General features: G+C 40.9%; 1 protein-coding gene across 5 annotated transcripts in view; it reads right to left on the bottom strand.

Annotated features, from left to right (window-relative positions):
* Nucleotides 1-14,116, bottom strand: part of LOC133481123 (oxysterol-binding protein-related protein 2-like) — a 30,264-nt gene that overhangs the window by 4,816 nt on the left and 11,332 nt on the right. For 3 of the 5 annotated variants that reach the window (XM_061780108.1, XM_061780137.1, XM_061780119.1), the window contains exons 2-12: nt 9,542-9,864; nt 9,306-9,426; nt 6,664-6,739; nt 5,338-5,472; nt 3,228-3,325; nt 2,976-3,158; nt 2,768-2,875; nt 1,725-1,814; nt 1,495-1,615; nt 1,230-1,355; nt 66-189 (exon numbers count right to left, since the gene is read on the bottom strand). In XM_061780108.1, coding sequence (XP_061636092.1) covers nt 66-189; nt 1,230-1,355; nt 1,495-1,615; nt 1,725-1,814; nt 2,768-2,875; nt 2,976-3,158; nt 3,228-3,325; nt 5,338-5,472; nt 6,664-6,739; nt 9,306-9,426; nt 9,542-9,578 — 1,219 coding nt within the window. In that variant the 5' untranslated portion in view covers nt 9,579-9,864. Of the gene's footprint in view, nt 1-65; nt 190-1,229; nt 1,356-1,494; nt 1,616-1,724; nt 1,815-2,767; nt 2,876-2,975; nt 3,159-3,227; nt 3,326-5,337; nt 5,473-6,663; nt 6,740-9,305; nt 9,427-9,541; nt 9,865-11,382; nt 11,489-14,116 lie in introns of those variants that run through there. The other 2 variants (XM_061780128.1, XM_061780147.1) reach the window with 2 other exon arrangements.

Genomic DNA, 14,116 nt, shown 5'->3' with positions numbered 1-14,116 from the left:
GCTTTTCAGTAAAATAATGCCAAACAAGCAAGTAGAGTCCCACAAAACCCTGGCAATACAATTACCCATTTTGCCGTTCTCCATGGCTCTGATGTCAGGTCTGAAGCGACAGTCCGTCGGGGCCAACATGGCCTCCATGCCTGGCTCCAGCTCATTGAGAGACATCGCAAAGTTGGTGAAGTTGTACATCTGAATATAGAGAAGAATAGTGGAAGTTGAATGTACAAAGAATCAGTTTATATTTTGAGCTGATTGCTGACTTTATACGATGTTTTTTTTTTTTTTTGTTTTGCATTTCTGTTAGTGCTACGAATCAGTGGTGACCGGGATTGACTCACGAATCCCAATGACAAAAACGAATCCCAAATCAGACTTTTTGCATTTGAATTAAAACGAGTCCAAGAATACTTCTTATGTTAGTCTGCCAATCACTGCAATGATGCCCATGGGTGCTGTCATTTTGACTTGATGCACGTCACTTCTACACGCATTAAAGCTTCACCGAGAGCTCCATAAAGTTTGCTTGAAAAAAAAAAAAAAAAAAACTAAAAAGAGCTCTCCGCCAAAGGATGCTTGTGTTTAGCCTTGCTCTCCAATGAGCTGCATGGGTACCATGGAAGGGTCACAACGGAAGCCAAAAAGGAGCCATCGCTTGAGAGTGGGACCGCGGCAGATTTAATGGGAGAAAGTTGATCCTCTACAGCAGGGGTGCTCAATGCGTCGATCGCGATCGACCCGTCGACTGCGAAGGTAGTATTGGTAGAACGCATGACATCGCATGACAAAAAAAAAAAAAAAAAAAAAAAAAAAAAAAAAAATCAGCCTATCATCCATCCCCCGTTGCTTGATAGATATACATATATAATCGATGATATCTGAATTTTTCTGACACTTAGGTCACTCACATGCGCAAACAACGCTGCTAAAAGGTAACTGGAGATGCGCAAACAACGGGGTGAAGTATGTCAAAACTAACAAGCTATTGAGTTACCTCCAATTTTTATCTCTCGGTGTTTTCTCTTAAACTTAAGAAAGGGTATAAAAACGAGTGGGGGAGCTGGACCAAGTATGAAGACAAAAACTTACCACTTTCATACGGAATGGGACGAGGAGTATTTTTTACGGATTTTTGATTTGTTGGACTATTATTTTGGAATCGTACAAGGAGTAACATTTTGATTATGATTCGCTAGTTATTCGTTACTGTCAATATGACTAGCAATTTATACCTGAGCAGAGTGAGCAGGTCTAGGATCTATCCTCCAGAGCAGTGTACTTCCTGGTATGACCGCCACTGTCTCTTGGACCTCTGGCATGTCATCGGCATCATCATTCTCCGATCCCACTGGCTCCTCCTGAGAGGGGAGGGGAGATGGTGGTTAGAATGATATACATTGAGAAATCATATGGTCAATCAACACATTACACTTTCTACCAAGAATGTGAAAACACTTGAGAAAACACTTGTGATTGTGACTTGAGTAATCAATTTACATGTTTGTGCTTCTTGTTGTCTCCTTTCTTTTCCGCTTTTTTGAAGGCCTCGTAGGACTGAGGGTCAATACTCCACATGCACTCCGTCCACTTCCCATAGATGACACAAAGCTTCTTTTTACTGCACATTGAGTAATAACCAAGAGAGGAGGATCAAAAGGAATAATTCTTAGTAAACTATACACATTATACTCCATGTCCGTGACAAAGTAACAATTACGAACGCTAACCTCTTATCCTGGACGTATCCCTCCACCCTGTGCAGCTCTTTGCCAAACATCCCACAAGGCTTAAAATTCAACACACACTTGTCTCCAGTGCTGTGTAGACAAGAATGTAAGCACTTAACATCTCTCCATAAACTATGGGGAACTGTATGTGACCTTAATGTTACACATTGTCCTTTCACACACACACACACACACACACAAAAACCTAATTCAGTATACCAATAAAAGATGTTTGACAGTAGTATGTTATTATATATTCAATTAATTAATGACTGTTGAGATATGTAAACGGAAGATGATTCGGCTAGTGTCCAAGCAAAAATGCAGGTTGTGAATATGAATTTGATTGTGATAACAGAAACACACTGCAGAGCTTTCAGGGATAACTACGATTTAAAGCAATCCAAGGCTTACACCTTAGATTAGGAGCACATGAATTGATTGAGATTATGTGAGAAGCTTTTTGGATGACGTTTTGCAGTTTTTCCACTTCAGTATAGTACCACGCGGTGACAGTGAAAACCATGCCGTATTGAATACATCAGCAGGAACGAGACATGCCAAAAACCAACGGTGGAGAACAACTGTCTCTCAGAGCCAAGGCACACCAACAGGTTTAGCTTTTGTTCACGTGTGTTTGATTTTTATTACTAACACCCCTTTCTGTATCATCCTGGCATGCTTACAACTCAAGATGACCAGGTATGAGAACTAGTACTTCCTAGTACCCTGTACTGGAAACGCTTCCATAGGGGCTGGAGGCATGAGAATGGCATTTGTGTACAATTACTTAAAAAATAACCAGAACCAATATTTTCCATTTGCTGGATCTTGCTGAGTTTATCATCAGTATCCCAATAGTTAACACAAAGTGAAGTAAAATGACATTAATTCAGCGCGTTACTGCCTGTGAGCAGGGCTTTGTATCAATTTTAAATTACATTTTAAGAAGTTATATGTGGCCTTTCTTTAATCTCTATCAGACTACATTTGTCTGTTTATCACAAGGACAACAAAGTGCATTAAATGCATGGAGAGTTTACCTGTGGTTGACTATTTCCACTGTGCCATACTGCTCTATCCATAGCTTCCCCAGGATGATGTTGTGCACACAGCAGTGAGGGTTACTCCATGTGTATACCTCATTGTGCCTTGGATAGAAGAGGAAGACATGAAAAGAAGACACAAACGACAATCAATAACATTTGAATTAAAATGTAGAAAATAACTCTGTATTTCTTTATAACTTACTTAGGTAGCTCGAGAGTGATGGTCCCTTTGGGCTCTGCCTCAACACTCTTCCCCCAAAATTTTAGTTTGGGGTATATGGAGCCATGGAAGACAAAGTCTCCTGCCAGGCTTTCAGCGTGGAAGGCACTCACTGGGGGATGATGGGATACCTGCTCTGCTATCAGCCGGAAGCCCTGCTCCTCTCTGTATCGACACGGAGTACCACGAAGGATGAATACATCATGTTAACAAGAAATGTTTATGTGTGAGTACCTGGTGAGTTCATAAGTCTCCCCAAGAAGAGGGTTGAAGGGTTTTCCAGTTCGTTCCCACTGAGACGCAACTGCTGACACAGCAAACGCAGCCACGGCCTGAGGAAACAATTACAGACAACATAGAGTATACACACACATACATACACGTACACACACAGCAGCTGAAATAAGTATTTAACGTCACCATTTTCCTCATTAAATACATTTCTAAAAGGTGCTATTGACCTGAAAATTTCACCAGATGTTGGGAACAACCCAAGTAATCCATACATGCAAATAAAGTAAAACAAATCAGCTCAGCTCAACTGCAGTCTTGTACAGCATAATGTGCAAAGCTGAAAGGGAGTGCCGTTCTGTAGGGGGCTTTGCTGGTTAACTTCGCTTCTCCCTCCAGTCATACTGCCTCCAGTTGCTCCTCTGTCCACTTGTGCTGCTAAGCGTATTTGCTGCACTGTAGGCTGCTGAATCTTTCCATCTTAAGCTTTCAGAGGCTTGTAAGCACTCTTGAGTATCACTACGTTATGAACTCAAAGTCACTGATCATAATTCCAGCAAATTGTGGTGATCGTATGTTATTTTGCTGTGGATATTGCAAACAAAAAGTCACTGCATGATCATAATTTCAGCAACCTGTGGCGATCGTATGTTATTTTGCTGTGGATATTGACTATTTTTGGCAGCGTAGAATTTTGGTCAAAATATCCATAACTGTCGCGACCAAATATAGCCGCAGGTGCACATTGCAGTAGTGATCACGTGGGCTCTGCATGACTGAATCGAGGTGCTGCTGGATAAAAGAGCTGAAGCGGAGTCTGGAATGGACTGCTTGTATCGGAGTGCTTATATCTGCCATATTAGGTCGATAACACAATAATCTGATACCATTTTTTGTGCCAATATCAGACCGTCATCCAATATCAAGTATTGTATCCCGACACCCCTAACACTTATCACCCATTTAAACTAGGCTTTACACGATCAGAATTACTTGTTTATTTAATTGCTCAAAAAATTATATTTACAATAAATGTATCTTTGTTCATCTATTTATGCCAGTGAGGCATAGTAACAGACAGAACAAAAGAATGGTCTTATATTAGAAGTACATACAGTAATTAATGTCTCCACTTTTTGTGACATTTTTGTTTGTTGGTGTGCCGTGAGATTTTTCACTTGTAAAATATGTTCCTTGGCTCATTAAAGGTTGGAAATTACTGCGCTAGTCAGGTCATGTATTCTAATCAGTCAGGTCAAACCAACATTACATGACAGAAATAATGGGTGCTAACTTACTGTAATTAAATTACTTTATCGTAATTAAATTACTTCACCCACACCAAAACTTGAGAGCAGGTTTTGACAGAACGCCGCTACAACCGTTAGTGCTAGCAGTAGCTTGCTAGGCTATATAACGTTTTGTTGCCTGCTTGCGAGCCATATCGTGTTAAAAGTACGTGAACATACCTCAAGCAAGCCTTAGACGAACGTCCTCCCCCGAGCACCGGTGACCACCAACACGTTTTTCCCCATTTTGTTCTTATAATAACTTGGGCGCGATCCACTCTTGCTGTCCCCACCATGGTAACGAGTGTATCCGGTCACGTTTGAGTTGACAAGATGAAGCCCAATGTTCGTAAAAAACGGAATGCGGTGGTATCGGAATACAAGATTTTATTGCAGTAGTCTGACGTAGTGCAATCGTGAAAGAGCACATTTATCTTGTTGTCTGATCCACGCATTATATGGTCTGGTTTTTCTTTTTTAAATAACTTGGTGGTCAGATATTTACAGTACTACGTCAAAAGACATGCAACAAGGCTAAAAATAAACTAGCTTTTGGATTCAAATGTACTGTACACGATGACGCAGATATTTTGCGATTGATTGGATCGGCGAATGACATTAAAGCCGATCGGCATAAAATGCTAAATATCGGTCGATGCCAATCAGGCCGTTCAGATCGGTGTAAAGGAGTGATTTAAACAGCCCAGTTTAAAACAGCCAGTTTGGCGAGACTGTACCGTCTCATGCTCATGAAGAAAGGAGTTCTAAAATGTGCCATTGCTCCCACCATCAATTCAATGTTTTAAGGGGTCTCTGTGTCTGACCTGCATGCGTTCTATGGATTCAGACAGCGAGGAGGCTCTGTTGATGAGGTAAGTGTGTTCCATGTATTCTGTGATTCTCTGCAGGAAGCTGAGGGGCTCGTTGAAGATGACAGGCATTGTGATCTTGGAGAGTTCCTGGGAAAGTAGAAAAAAGACACTCTGTTTATTGCTGCAACCAACTGTCTTCCATTATGAAACAGAAAGATATTGCTTGCACAATCATGACGATGACAAAATCGTTATGATTTCCCAAACTTGGTATTTCCTCCTCAAGCGGCCTGTATAAGTCATGGCTTGAATGATGCTTTCAATACAGATAAATATGTTGCTTTGTTATTAATATTATTTTTAGCATTCACATTCAGAGTAATTCTTCGTTTTCTTCTTGAGATTGTTTGACAGATGACAAATGCTTAGTGCTACCTACAAACTGTGAGTGCAACAGTTAAGTGACTCACACTGGGATAATTGCTAGCAAATTACTTGTCTAGTGCAGTCAGAATAAAATAAAAATGGTATCTACACAGCGGCACAGTGACCGCCTGCGTGGAGTTTGCATGTTCTCCCCGTGCCTGCGTGGGTTTTCTCCGGGCACTCCGGTTTCCTCCCACGTTCCAAAAACATGCGTGGTAGGTTGATTGATAAGACTTTAAATTGCCTGTAGGTGTGAATGTGAGTGCGACTGGTTGTTTGTTTGTATGTGCCCTGCGATTGGCTGGCAACCAGTTCAGGGTGTACCCCGCCTCCTGCCCGATGACACCTGGGATTAGGCTCCAGCACTCCCGCGACCCTTGTGAGGATAAGCGGCTCAGAAAAATGGATGGATGGATGGAATCTACACACGTAAATTTCTATTTATTATGTACAGGTATAGTGACTGCAGTATATATTGTTCGAGTTTTAGTTTAGTTCATTTATTTTGTCCAATAAAATTTATTTGATACACACCCCCACATATTTATACAGTGAAGCCTTGCTATTCGCAGAGGTTAGGGATCAAGAACTGCCACGCACAGAAGACGTCGCCCCTAAAATGTTTAGAACTGGTGGCCAATGCTCGCTGCTCCTTCGCTGACAGGGTGCGTTAGAAGGGTCAGAGCGTTTGGTTTGGGTGGCATCCAAATATACAGATATGCGTGAGTAGATGAGTTCACGAATTGTGATTCGCAAATTAGCGAGGGTTTAAAATGTATATATATATATATATATATATATATATATATATATAAATATATATATATATATATATATATATATAAATATACACATATATATAAATATACACACATACACACACACACACACACGATAAATTCACATCCTTACCATTCCAATGCATTTCTTAAGGATACTCCAGACACTAACAGTGTTTCTGGAAAACATGGGTGCAGGTAATGATGTCCTAGAGTGAAAACATAGAAAATAAATGTACGTGAGTGAAGCAAAAACTCAAATGAAAAGAGGCAGATCTTACTCAGAATCAAACAAACATCTGGGATCTAATTAGCATAGCTCACAATTTAAATTAGGACAGACCCCAGCTTCCATGTGACCCCGAACAGGATTGGTGGTATGGAAAATGAGTGATATATTGTCTTGCCCCACTGCAAATAGCAAAAAATTGTGAACAAATTGACGCTCCCCAAAAAATTTGTAGAATTACCTATATTAATAGTTTAAACCATAAATATACCACAAACTATGATCCCAAAACCATTTTAATATCAATTCAACCTCATCTTATATTACCCTATAAAATAGCTTACAGATGGTTTGATTGTTTAAAAAAAAATAAAAAAAATAAAACAAAACAAAATGCACCTGAAGTGCTCATTTACATGTGACAAAGATTCATAATTTCCACTAAAACCCAGGCTACCTCCCCACTCTTAAGTTGAGATGAATCACTTTAACATACTGCCTTGAGACCAATTCCTATTTAGACAGGGTTGTGGCGCCATCTTCTCATGTCTTGGAGTGTTTTAAGCATAAAAACCAGATAAGTTACCCTCAAAAAATGTAATAGGTGAATTTGCAAATAGACGGAGGATTACTGTGTGGCTTTGTGCAAATGTATTTTATCTGACAGGCTCAGGTCTGAAGAAAGCATTGGTACAAAGTCTGTAGATAAGCAGAACATGTAGTCCAACTGGTCTGCTATCAGAAAAAGGAACATTTGTCGATTGTGGGAAATGAAGCGAAACAGTGTACCACAATGCTTACCTGCTACTATATCTTGGCATCTATGAACTTGGACAGATTAGAACACATAGTATGAACCTACTTCTGTATCGTCTAGCCCAGGGATCGGCTACATTAAATACTTAAACAGCAATTTAGGCTGTCTCACACAGAAGAAAAAAAACATCAGAAGCCAGAAGACCCTTTTGAAATCTAAAGTCAGGATAACACTGCATATTTTGTTGTTGTTTTTTAACCTGTATGTATGATCAACTAGTTTTGCTCACTGTGTTGCATTTATTCAATCAATGAACTGCTACAGAGAACAAGAAATATAATTTCTGCATGAAACAAAAACATTTTGAACTCTTAAAAAAGACGAATGGTTGAAGCGTATTTTCAAATAAAGCAACCAAAAATACCGGCTGCTTTAGTGTTCTGTCATCATTTTATCATGTGTAGACTGTGCAGTCAGCTATCAATTGAAAATGACTATTTCACTAAAGAATGTAATATATATATTCGTAAAATAACAGCCAATTTAAAAAAGTATCGCACAGCGACGTCGCCATCTTCACACGATTGTAAGCTGTCAGCTATGAGGCTACGTGAGCAACGTTTTTTTGGTTTTTTTTTCAGAAACTCTCCTTTTCTTGGATTTATCAAATGTAGCTAAATCTATTATCTATTAATACAGAACATTTTTTAAAAATAGCAAAAAAAATATTGTGCAATGTGTGCAAACGTATTTAGCACAATGTGCAGGCAATCCTTGTTATTTTGGTTTTCATGCCGTCCACACATGAAATGCGCCGACACTTTGCACCCACTAGCTAAGCGTCGCCATAGGCACTCAGCTCAAAAGGGCTTGTGGTATCTACCTGTACAGTCCCCTCCAAATGGCAAGGTCAATTCCTTTGCCTTTGTTGTATCCTGAAGACATTTGGGTTTCAGATCAAAAGATGAGGTTGGGTTGCGGGGGCAGTAGCTTTAGCAGGGATGTCCAGACTTCCCTCTCCCTAGCCACTTCATCCAGCTCTTCCGGGAGGATCCCGAGGCGTTGTGTTTGTTACCAGTAGTTCGTTGAATGCATGTCTTATTTAACTGTCAGGTTATCAATTATGTTGAAACCGTGATTGTTTGTTGTGTGCAATACAATCATGTTCCGGTTAGTTCTGCAGTAAATTCTTGAAAATTTGCCATGAATTACCTGCCGATATACGAGCGGAGGAAGATGCAAACTGGAATTTTTCTTGACATTTTTCAATGTATCCTTCCACTTCTATGGAGTAGAAGAACAAGTCTTCTTGCACGATTTAACAGTGCCACTGTATTTAATGTTAAAATCACCAGAAAGCCGCAGTAGGAGAATGAAAGACGTGGCTCCGGAGCCACGGGTTGTCGACCCCTAGTTTAGCCTGTTCAGGGTCATGTCTGGGGTTGGTTAGGTTGAGGCGTAACCTAGCCGATTGGGAGAGTAGGGCAGACAACGTCATGTACAGGTCGCAAGTTACTTGCAAGCACAGCACTGCCAGTGGCTACCCACAAGCATCTCAAAATCTTCAATATCCAATGAAAGTGAATGAACAACTACTTTCTTAAAAATGTTCCTTTTTTGACTTCTTAATTTATGTCACTCACTTTGACAATGCTAACCATGGTCAAAAGCTATAGTAACACTTGTTTCAGAGAGTGTAAATCGTTTCTGGTGGAGTTAAATTAGTTACAAACATATCAGCCAAATCAATAAGCTGTGTCTGAAAGGTGTTGCAGGAATGCAGTAGTACCTGTGTTTCTTGACACCGTTCTCCTGTGGCTTCGATCCATTGTTCCTGGTGCTATCAAACACCAGAGCATCTTTGTAACTGGACTCTGACACCCCTTCATATGACTCATCTGAATCCAGGCCTGTGAAGTAGAGCACATGGTTCAGTTTTGTTGTGTTGAGTAATCATTCATCTGCATTTTAAACATCTATGTAAATATAATAATGAGAGCAAAAAAACGAACACTAAGTACTAACCTGTAACGGCGTCATAGAACTCATCCTCATTGCTCATCTTCTTAAGTCAACACTGACAAATCTGACTGTTGACTGTTCAACTTCTAACACATGTTCCCTCTGATGTCAACCTCTGAGTTCTTCTGAACAGACACCTGTTAGTCACGGTTCCCTCTGGATTGGCACCACAGCAACAGCACAGTATTTGTGTTCAGTGTCCACAAAATTTTTAGGATGGATGGTTTTACGGCAGAAGAACAACACCAGCAAATGTCTGCTGTTTGGCAAACAAACGATGCGATGTTATAGTACACGTTCTCTTTTTGATGATGCAAATTAGAAATCTGTGGAGACAAAAGAAGTTGTTCAAAAGCAAAATGAGAATACAAAATCTCTGACTTGACTTGAATTTCACAGGAGGGGAAAAAAAAATAAAAAAATAAAAAACATTAAAAAAGAAAATCACTAAATCTTAATATAGCAATGTAACAAGATTTCCCCAAAAAAGACAATCTGTCAAAATTCTAAGTCTGGTTGGAATGGCCACTTCAACCTGAGTACAAGGCACCAAGAATTTTGAAAATCGGATGATGGGTTCCGGATAAATTGAGCTTTGTGTGACAGACAAAATTTCCTTTTTGGGGAACGCTTTTATGTAAGTATACTGGTGCACCAAGTACTGATACCAGTACCATACGCTTTATCTACACCATCACAGTGCCCAAAGCACTTTACAAAGCCTCACGTTCACCCACTCACACACACATTCATACACAGATGGTCAACTGCTGCCATGCAAGGCGCTGCCAGGCCCACTGGGAGCAAATTAGGGTTCAGTGACTTGCCCAAGGACACTTTGATATGTGGACAGTCGTAGCCAGAAATTCAAATTAGTTACACTTCGGTCACTGGACAACCCGCTCAACCTACTGAGCCACAGCCGCCAAAAAAGCTTACGTGACAGCACACAATTCCTACAGTTTCTTAAGACCGTGCCCAAAAAGCAGACAGTCAGCCAATTATTGCCTGTCTTCCGACAAGTTGTGTGCATGCGACTGTGAGGGAGCCGGGTGAATGAAATGGCTTCAAACTGCCGCGTGGCCCCTGCGGACAAATTAACACACGTTAGCCACCAGGACATAACCTCAGACCCCCCCAGCTCACGAGGTTGTGTGAGCAGTCAGTGTTATATGCAGTGGATTTACATTGCAATATATATCGTTTATTAAAAAAAGAAATAATAAAATGAAAAAAATAAAATAAAAAAAATAAATCACAATGTCATGTTTTTTCCAATATCATGAAGCTCTAGTGGAATGGGTGCGATTTAAATGGATTTTGTAACTTTGAAGGTTATGTTGTGTTGTCCTTGTGACTTTATACAAATTAGACATACCAGCTCGTTGGTGATAGTGGGATGGCCGCATTCAACTGGCTTGAATCCAAAATGTTCCCACATCGTCACGGTGGCATTAAGGTTTGGAACTAATTCCATATATGCTGCTCAATTTTTTTTATAATTGTATAGATACAGCTGTCAGAAAACTGTAAAAAAAAAAAAAAAAAAAAACAGTAAAACCTGCATTTCAAACACACGCTCACACACACAACCACGGCCAATCAGAGGGGGGTCCCGCCCTTCTCTATCTCTTCTTGGTTTAGAGACTACAAGGGGTTTCGTGTGTGTCTGTTTTCAAAGTCGCTGATAATTTTTTTTCTTCCTCAAATGGCTGTAATTCCTAAGTGTTCTCCAAGTGCAACCCTTAAGAAAATTAGTGACATTTCTAACTGCATCGCTTGCCCTAAAGAACTTAAATTATTCGGCCAGCACAGTGGGAAATTAGTTAGCACATCTGTCTCACAGTTCTGGGGACCGGGGTTCAAATGCCGGCCCGGCCTGTGTGGAGTTCACATGTTCTCCCCGTGCCTGGGTGGGTTTTCTCCGGGAACTCCGGTTTCCTCCTGGATCCAAAAAACATGCGTGGTAGGTTGATTGAAGACTCTAAATTGCCCGTACGTGTGAATGTGAGTGCGAATGGTTGTTTGTTTCTATGTGCCCTGTGATTGGCTGGCGACCAGTTCATGGTGTACCCCGCCTCCTGCCTGAAGATAGCTTGGATAGGCTCCAACAGCCCGCAACCCTAGTGAGGATAAGTGGTAAAGAAAATGGATGGATGGAACATTATTCGTGAGAAGAGCAGTGTGGGCAATAGAATAGGCCATGTACTTTAGCCTTTATTTTTTTCTTTTTTTGGTGAATTTGTTATGGAGAATTATAGAGCCGTTTGAAGTATACATTCCATGTTTTTGTTTTTTTAAATTCCTCTATGATGGCTGTCACTTGTCACGTTGCTACTTAATAGTTTTTATATTGACCCCAAAATACAAAGCGATTTTAACAGAATTTCTACAATTCGCCTTGATGGAGGAAACTATCGTTAAAAATGTCTAGGCAATTACAGTCTAAAAAAGCAGAAGCTAATAAAGCAGATGCTTAAGCTCTCCCCAGCCAGGCCAGCCGGGAGACATAGTCTCTCCAGCGTGTCCTGGGGCCTCTTCCGAGTGGGACGTGCCCGGAACACCTTACCAGGGTGGTCTCCAGAAGGCACCCTAAACAAACCACCTCATCTGGCTCCACTTGATGCAGAGGAGCAGCGGCTCAACTCTGAGCCTCTCGCGCATGTTCGAGCTTCTCACCCGCTCTCTAAGGGAGAGCCCGGACACCTTGCGGAGTAAACTCATTTTGGCTGGTTGTAGCCGTGACCTTGTTCTTTCAGTCACCACCCACAGCTAGTGTTCATAGGTTAGGTAGGCACGTAGATCAAGCTACTTCTTTACCACGACTGACTGATGCAGAGTCCACATCACTGCACCGATCCACCTGCCGATGTCCCGCTCCATTCTCTCCTTATTCGTGGACAAGACCAAGATACTTTAACTTCTACACTTGGGGCAAGATCTCCTCCTCCACCCGGAGAGGACACGGCACCCTTTTGCAACTGAGGACTATGACTTCAGATTTGGAGGTGCTGACTTTTTCCGTGAGCGCTGAAGAGGCTTGATGAAACCCAACAGAACCACATCATCTGCAAAAAGCAGAGGTCACCAAACCAAACCCCCCTCAATGACTCGGCTGCGCCTGGAAATTCTGTCCATTAAAGTTAATAAGACAATTGGTTCAAAGGTGAACATCTCAGGTTCCTTCCCTGCCAGAGAGGTGACGTTCCATGTCCCTAGAGCCAGCTTCTGCAACTGGGGATCGGACAACCAAGGTCCCCGCCTTTAGCCGCCACCCAGCTCACTTTGCACCCGACCCCCTTGGGTCCCTCCCACAGGTGGTGAGCCCATGGGAAGCAGGACCCACATTACCTTTGCAGGCTGTGCTCAGCTGGGCCTCATGGGTGGAGGCCTGGCCACCAGGCACTCGTCATGGAGCCGCATTTCCAGGCCTGGGTCTAGAGGGGGGGCCCGGTGACCAGCATCCGGGCATGGGAAACTGATGTCCACTAAAGGTAATCATCATAGGAGATTTGTCTGTGCAAAAAAAAATCTCTCCGTTTATATTCTTTTAACCAATAAGAAAAGGTGCATGGTTTGTTGTGACACACTTTGGTACACAATTTGTACATGAAAATGAACCAAACCATGGGGGAGACAGACATTGTCAACAAATTTATCAACTGATTTGGACCAGAGAAAGAGAAATACTAGTCGGAAAGTACCTCATTTTCTTGGGGTCTTGCATTTATAAAAAATTATTTTGGTTTCTGCTGTTTACAATTCCTAATGTGCAAACAGTGCATAGACCTGAAGTTATATTTTTGTTGTACTCAAAACTTGTTGCAATGCATTAGGTGCAAAACATCATTTTTGAAGTACGCAAAATTTTTGCAAGATAATTCCAATAACTGATAATTTTGATCACTATGTTTAGGATATTAACTGTTACGTTTCATCTCTAACTGCATCTGTACATGCTAAACTTAATGGGATTCATTGGTCATTGTAGCTCAATCACAAGTAGTCAAGTCAAATCAAACAATGCAATCAGATTATGCTCCCTCCCACTCTAAGTAGCATGCTTGAGGTACATCATGCTCAAAGAAAAAAAGAAAAAATAAATAAAATAAAAAACAAGGTGGCATGACATTTTTATTGTGACACAGCCCACATGGAAAATACAATGAATGTTGACTGATACTCTGACTCATCATTTATCACAAAGATCAGAAAAATTTGTAGGCAGTGGTAGATTAACGCTCAAGAATCAGATATATTTCAAGCAATGTGATGCTTCGTTATCAGATTTAACAATGAGAATTCTTAATTAGAAAATATATGACAGACAAAACTCCCAGTGAGAAACTTCTTAACCACTATGACCAAGAGTCATGACGATTGTATAATGACAGCAATACTGATAATCATGAGGACAAAAAAAATCTTGGAAGTGGACTTGTAATGTAATTTCCAAGAAAGAAAGCTAGGGCAGGATGTTCACTCTATTATGAAATCAATAACAGTGTGAATGATTGTCTTGCAAAACACTTCCTGGTGTGGAAATCTAGACACCATTTGACCGAAAATAGAACACTC

The sequence above is a fragment of the Phyllopteryx taeniolatus genome, chromosome 1, assembly GCF_024500385.1.
Source record: "Phyllopteryx taeniolatus isolate TA_2022b chromosome 1, UOR_Ptae_1.2, whole genome shotgun sequence".
NCBI lineage: Eukaryota > Metazoa > Chordata > Actinopteri > Syngnathiformes > Syngnathidae > Phyllopteryx > Phyllopteryx taeniolatus.
Note: the sequence above shows the minus strand (reverse complement) of the source record. Positions and strands in the feature narration are given on the sequence as shown.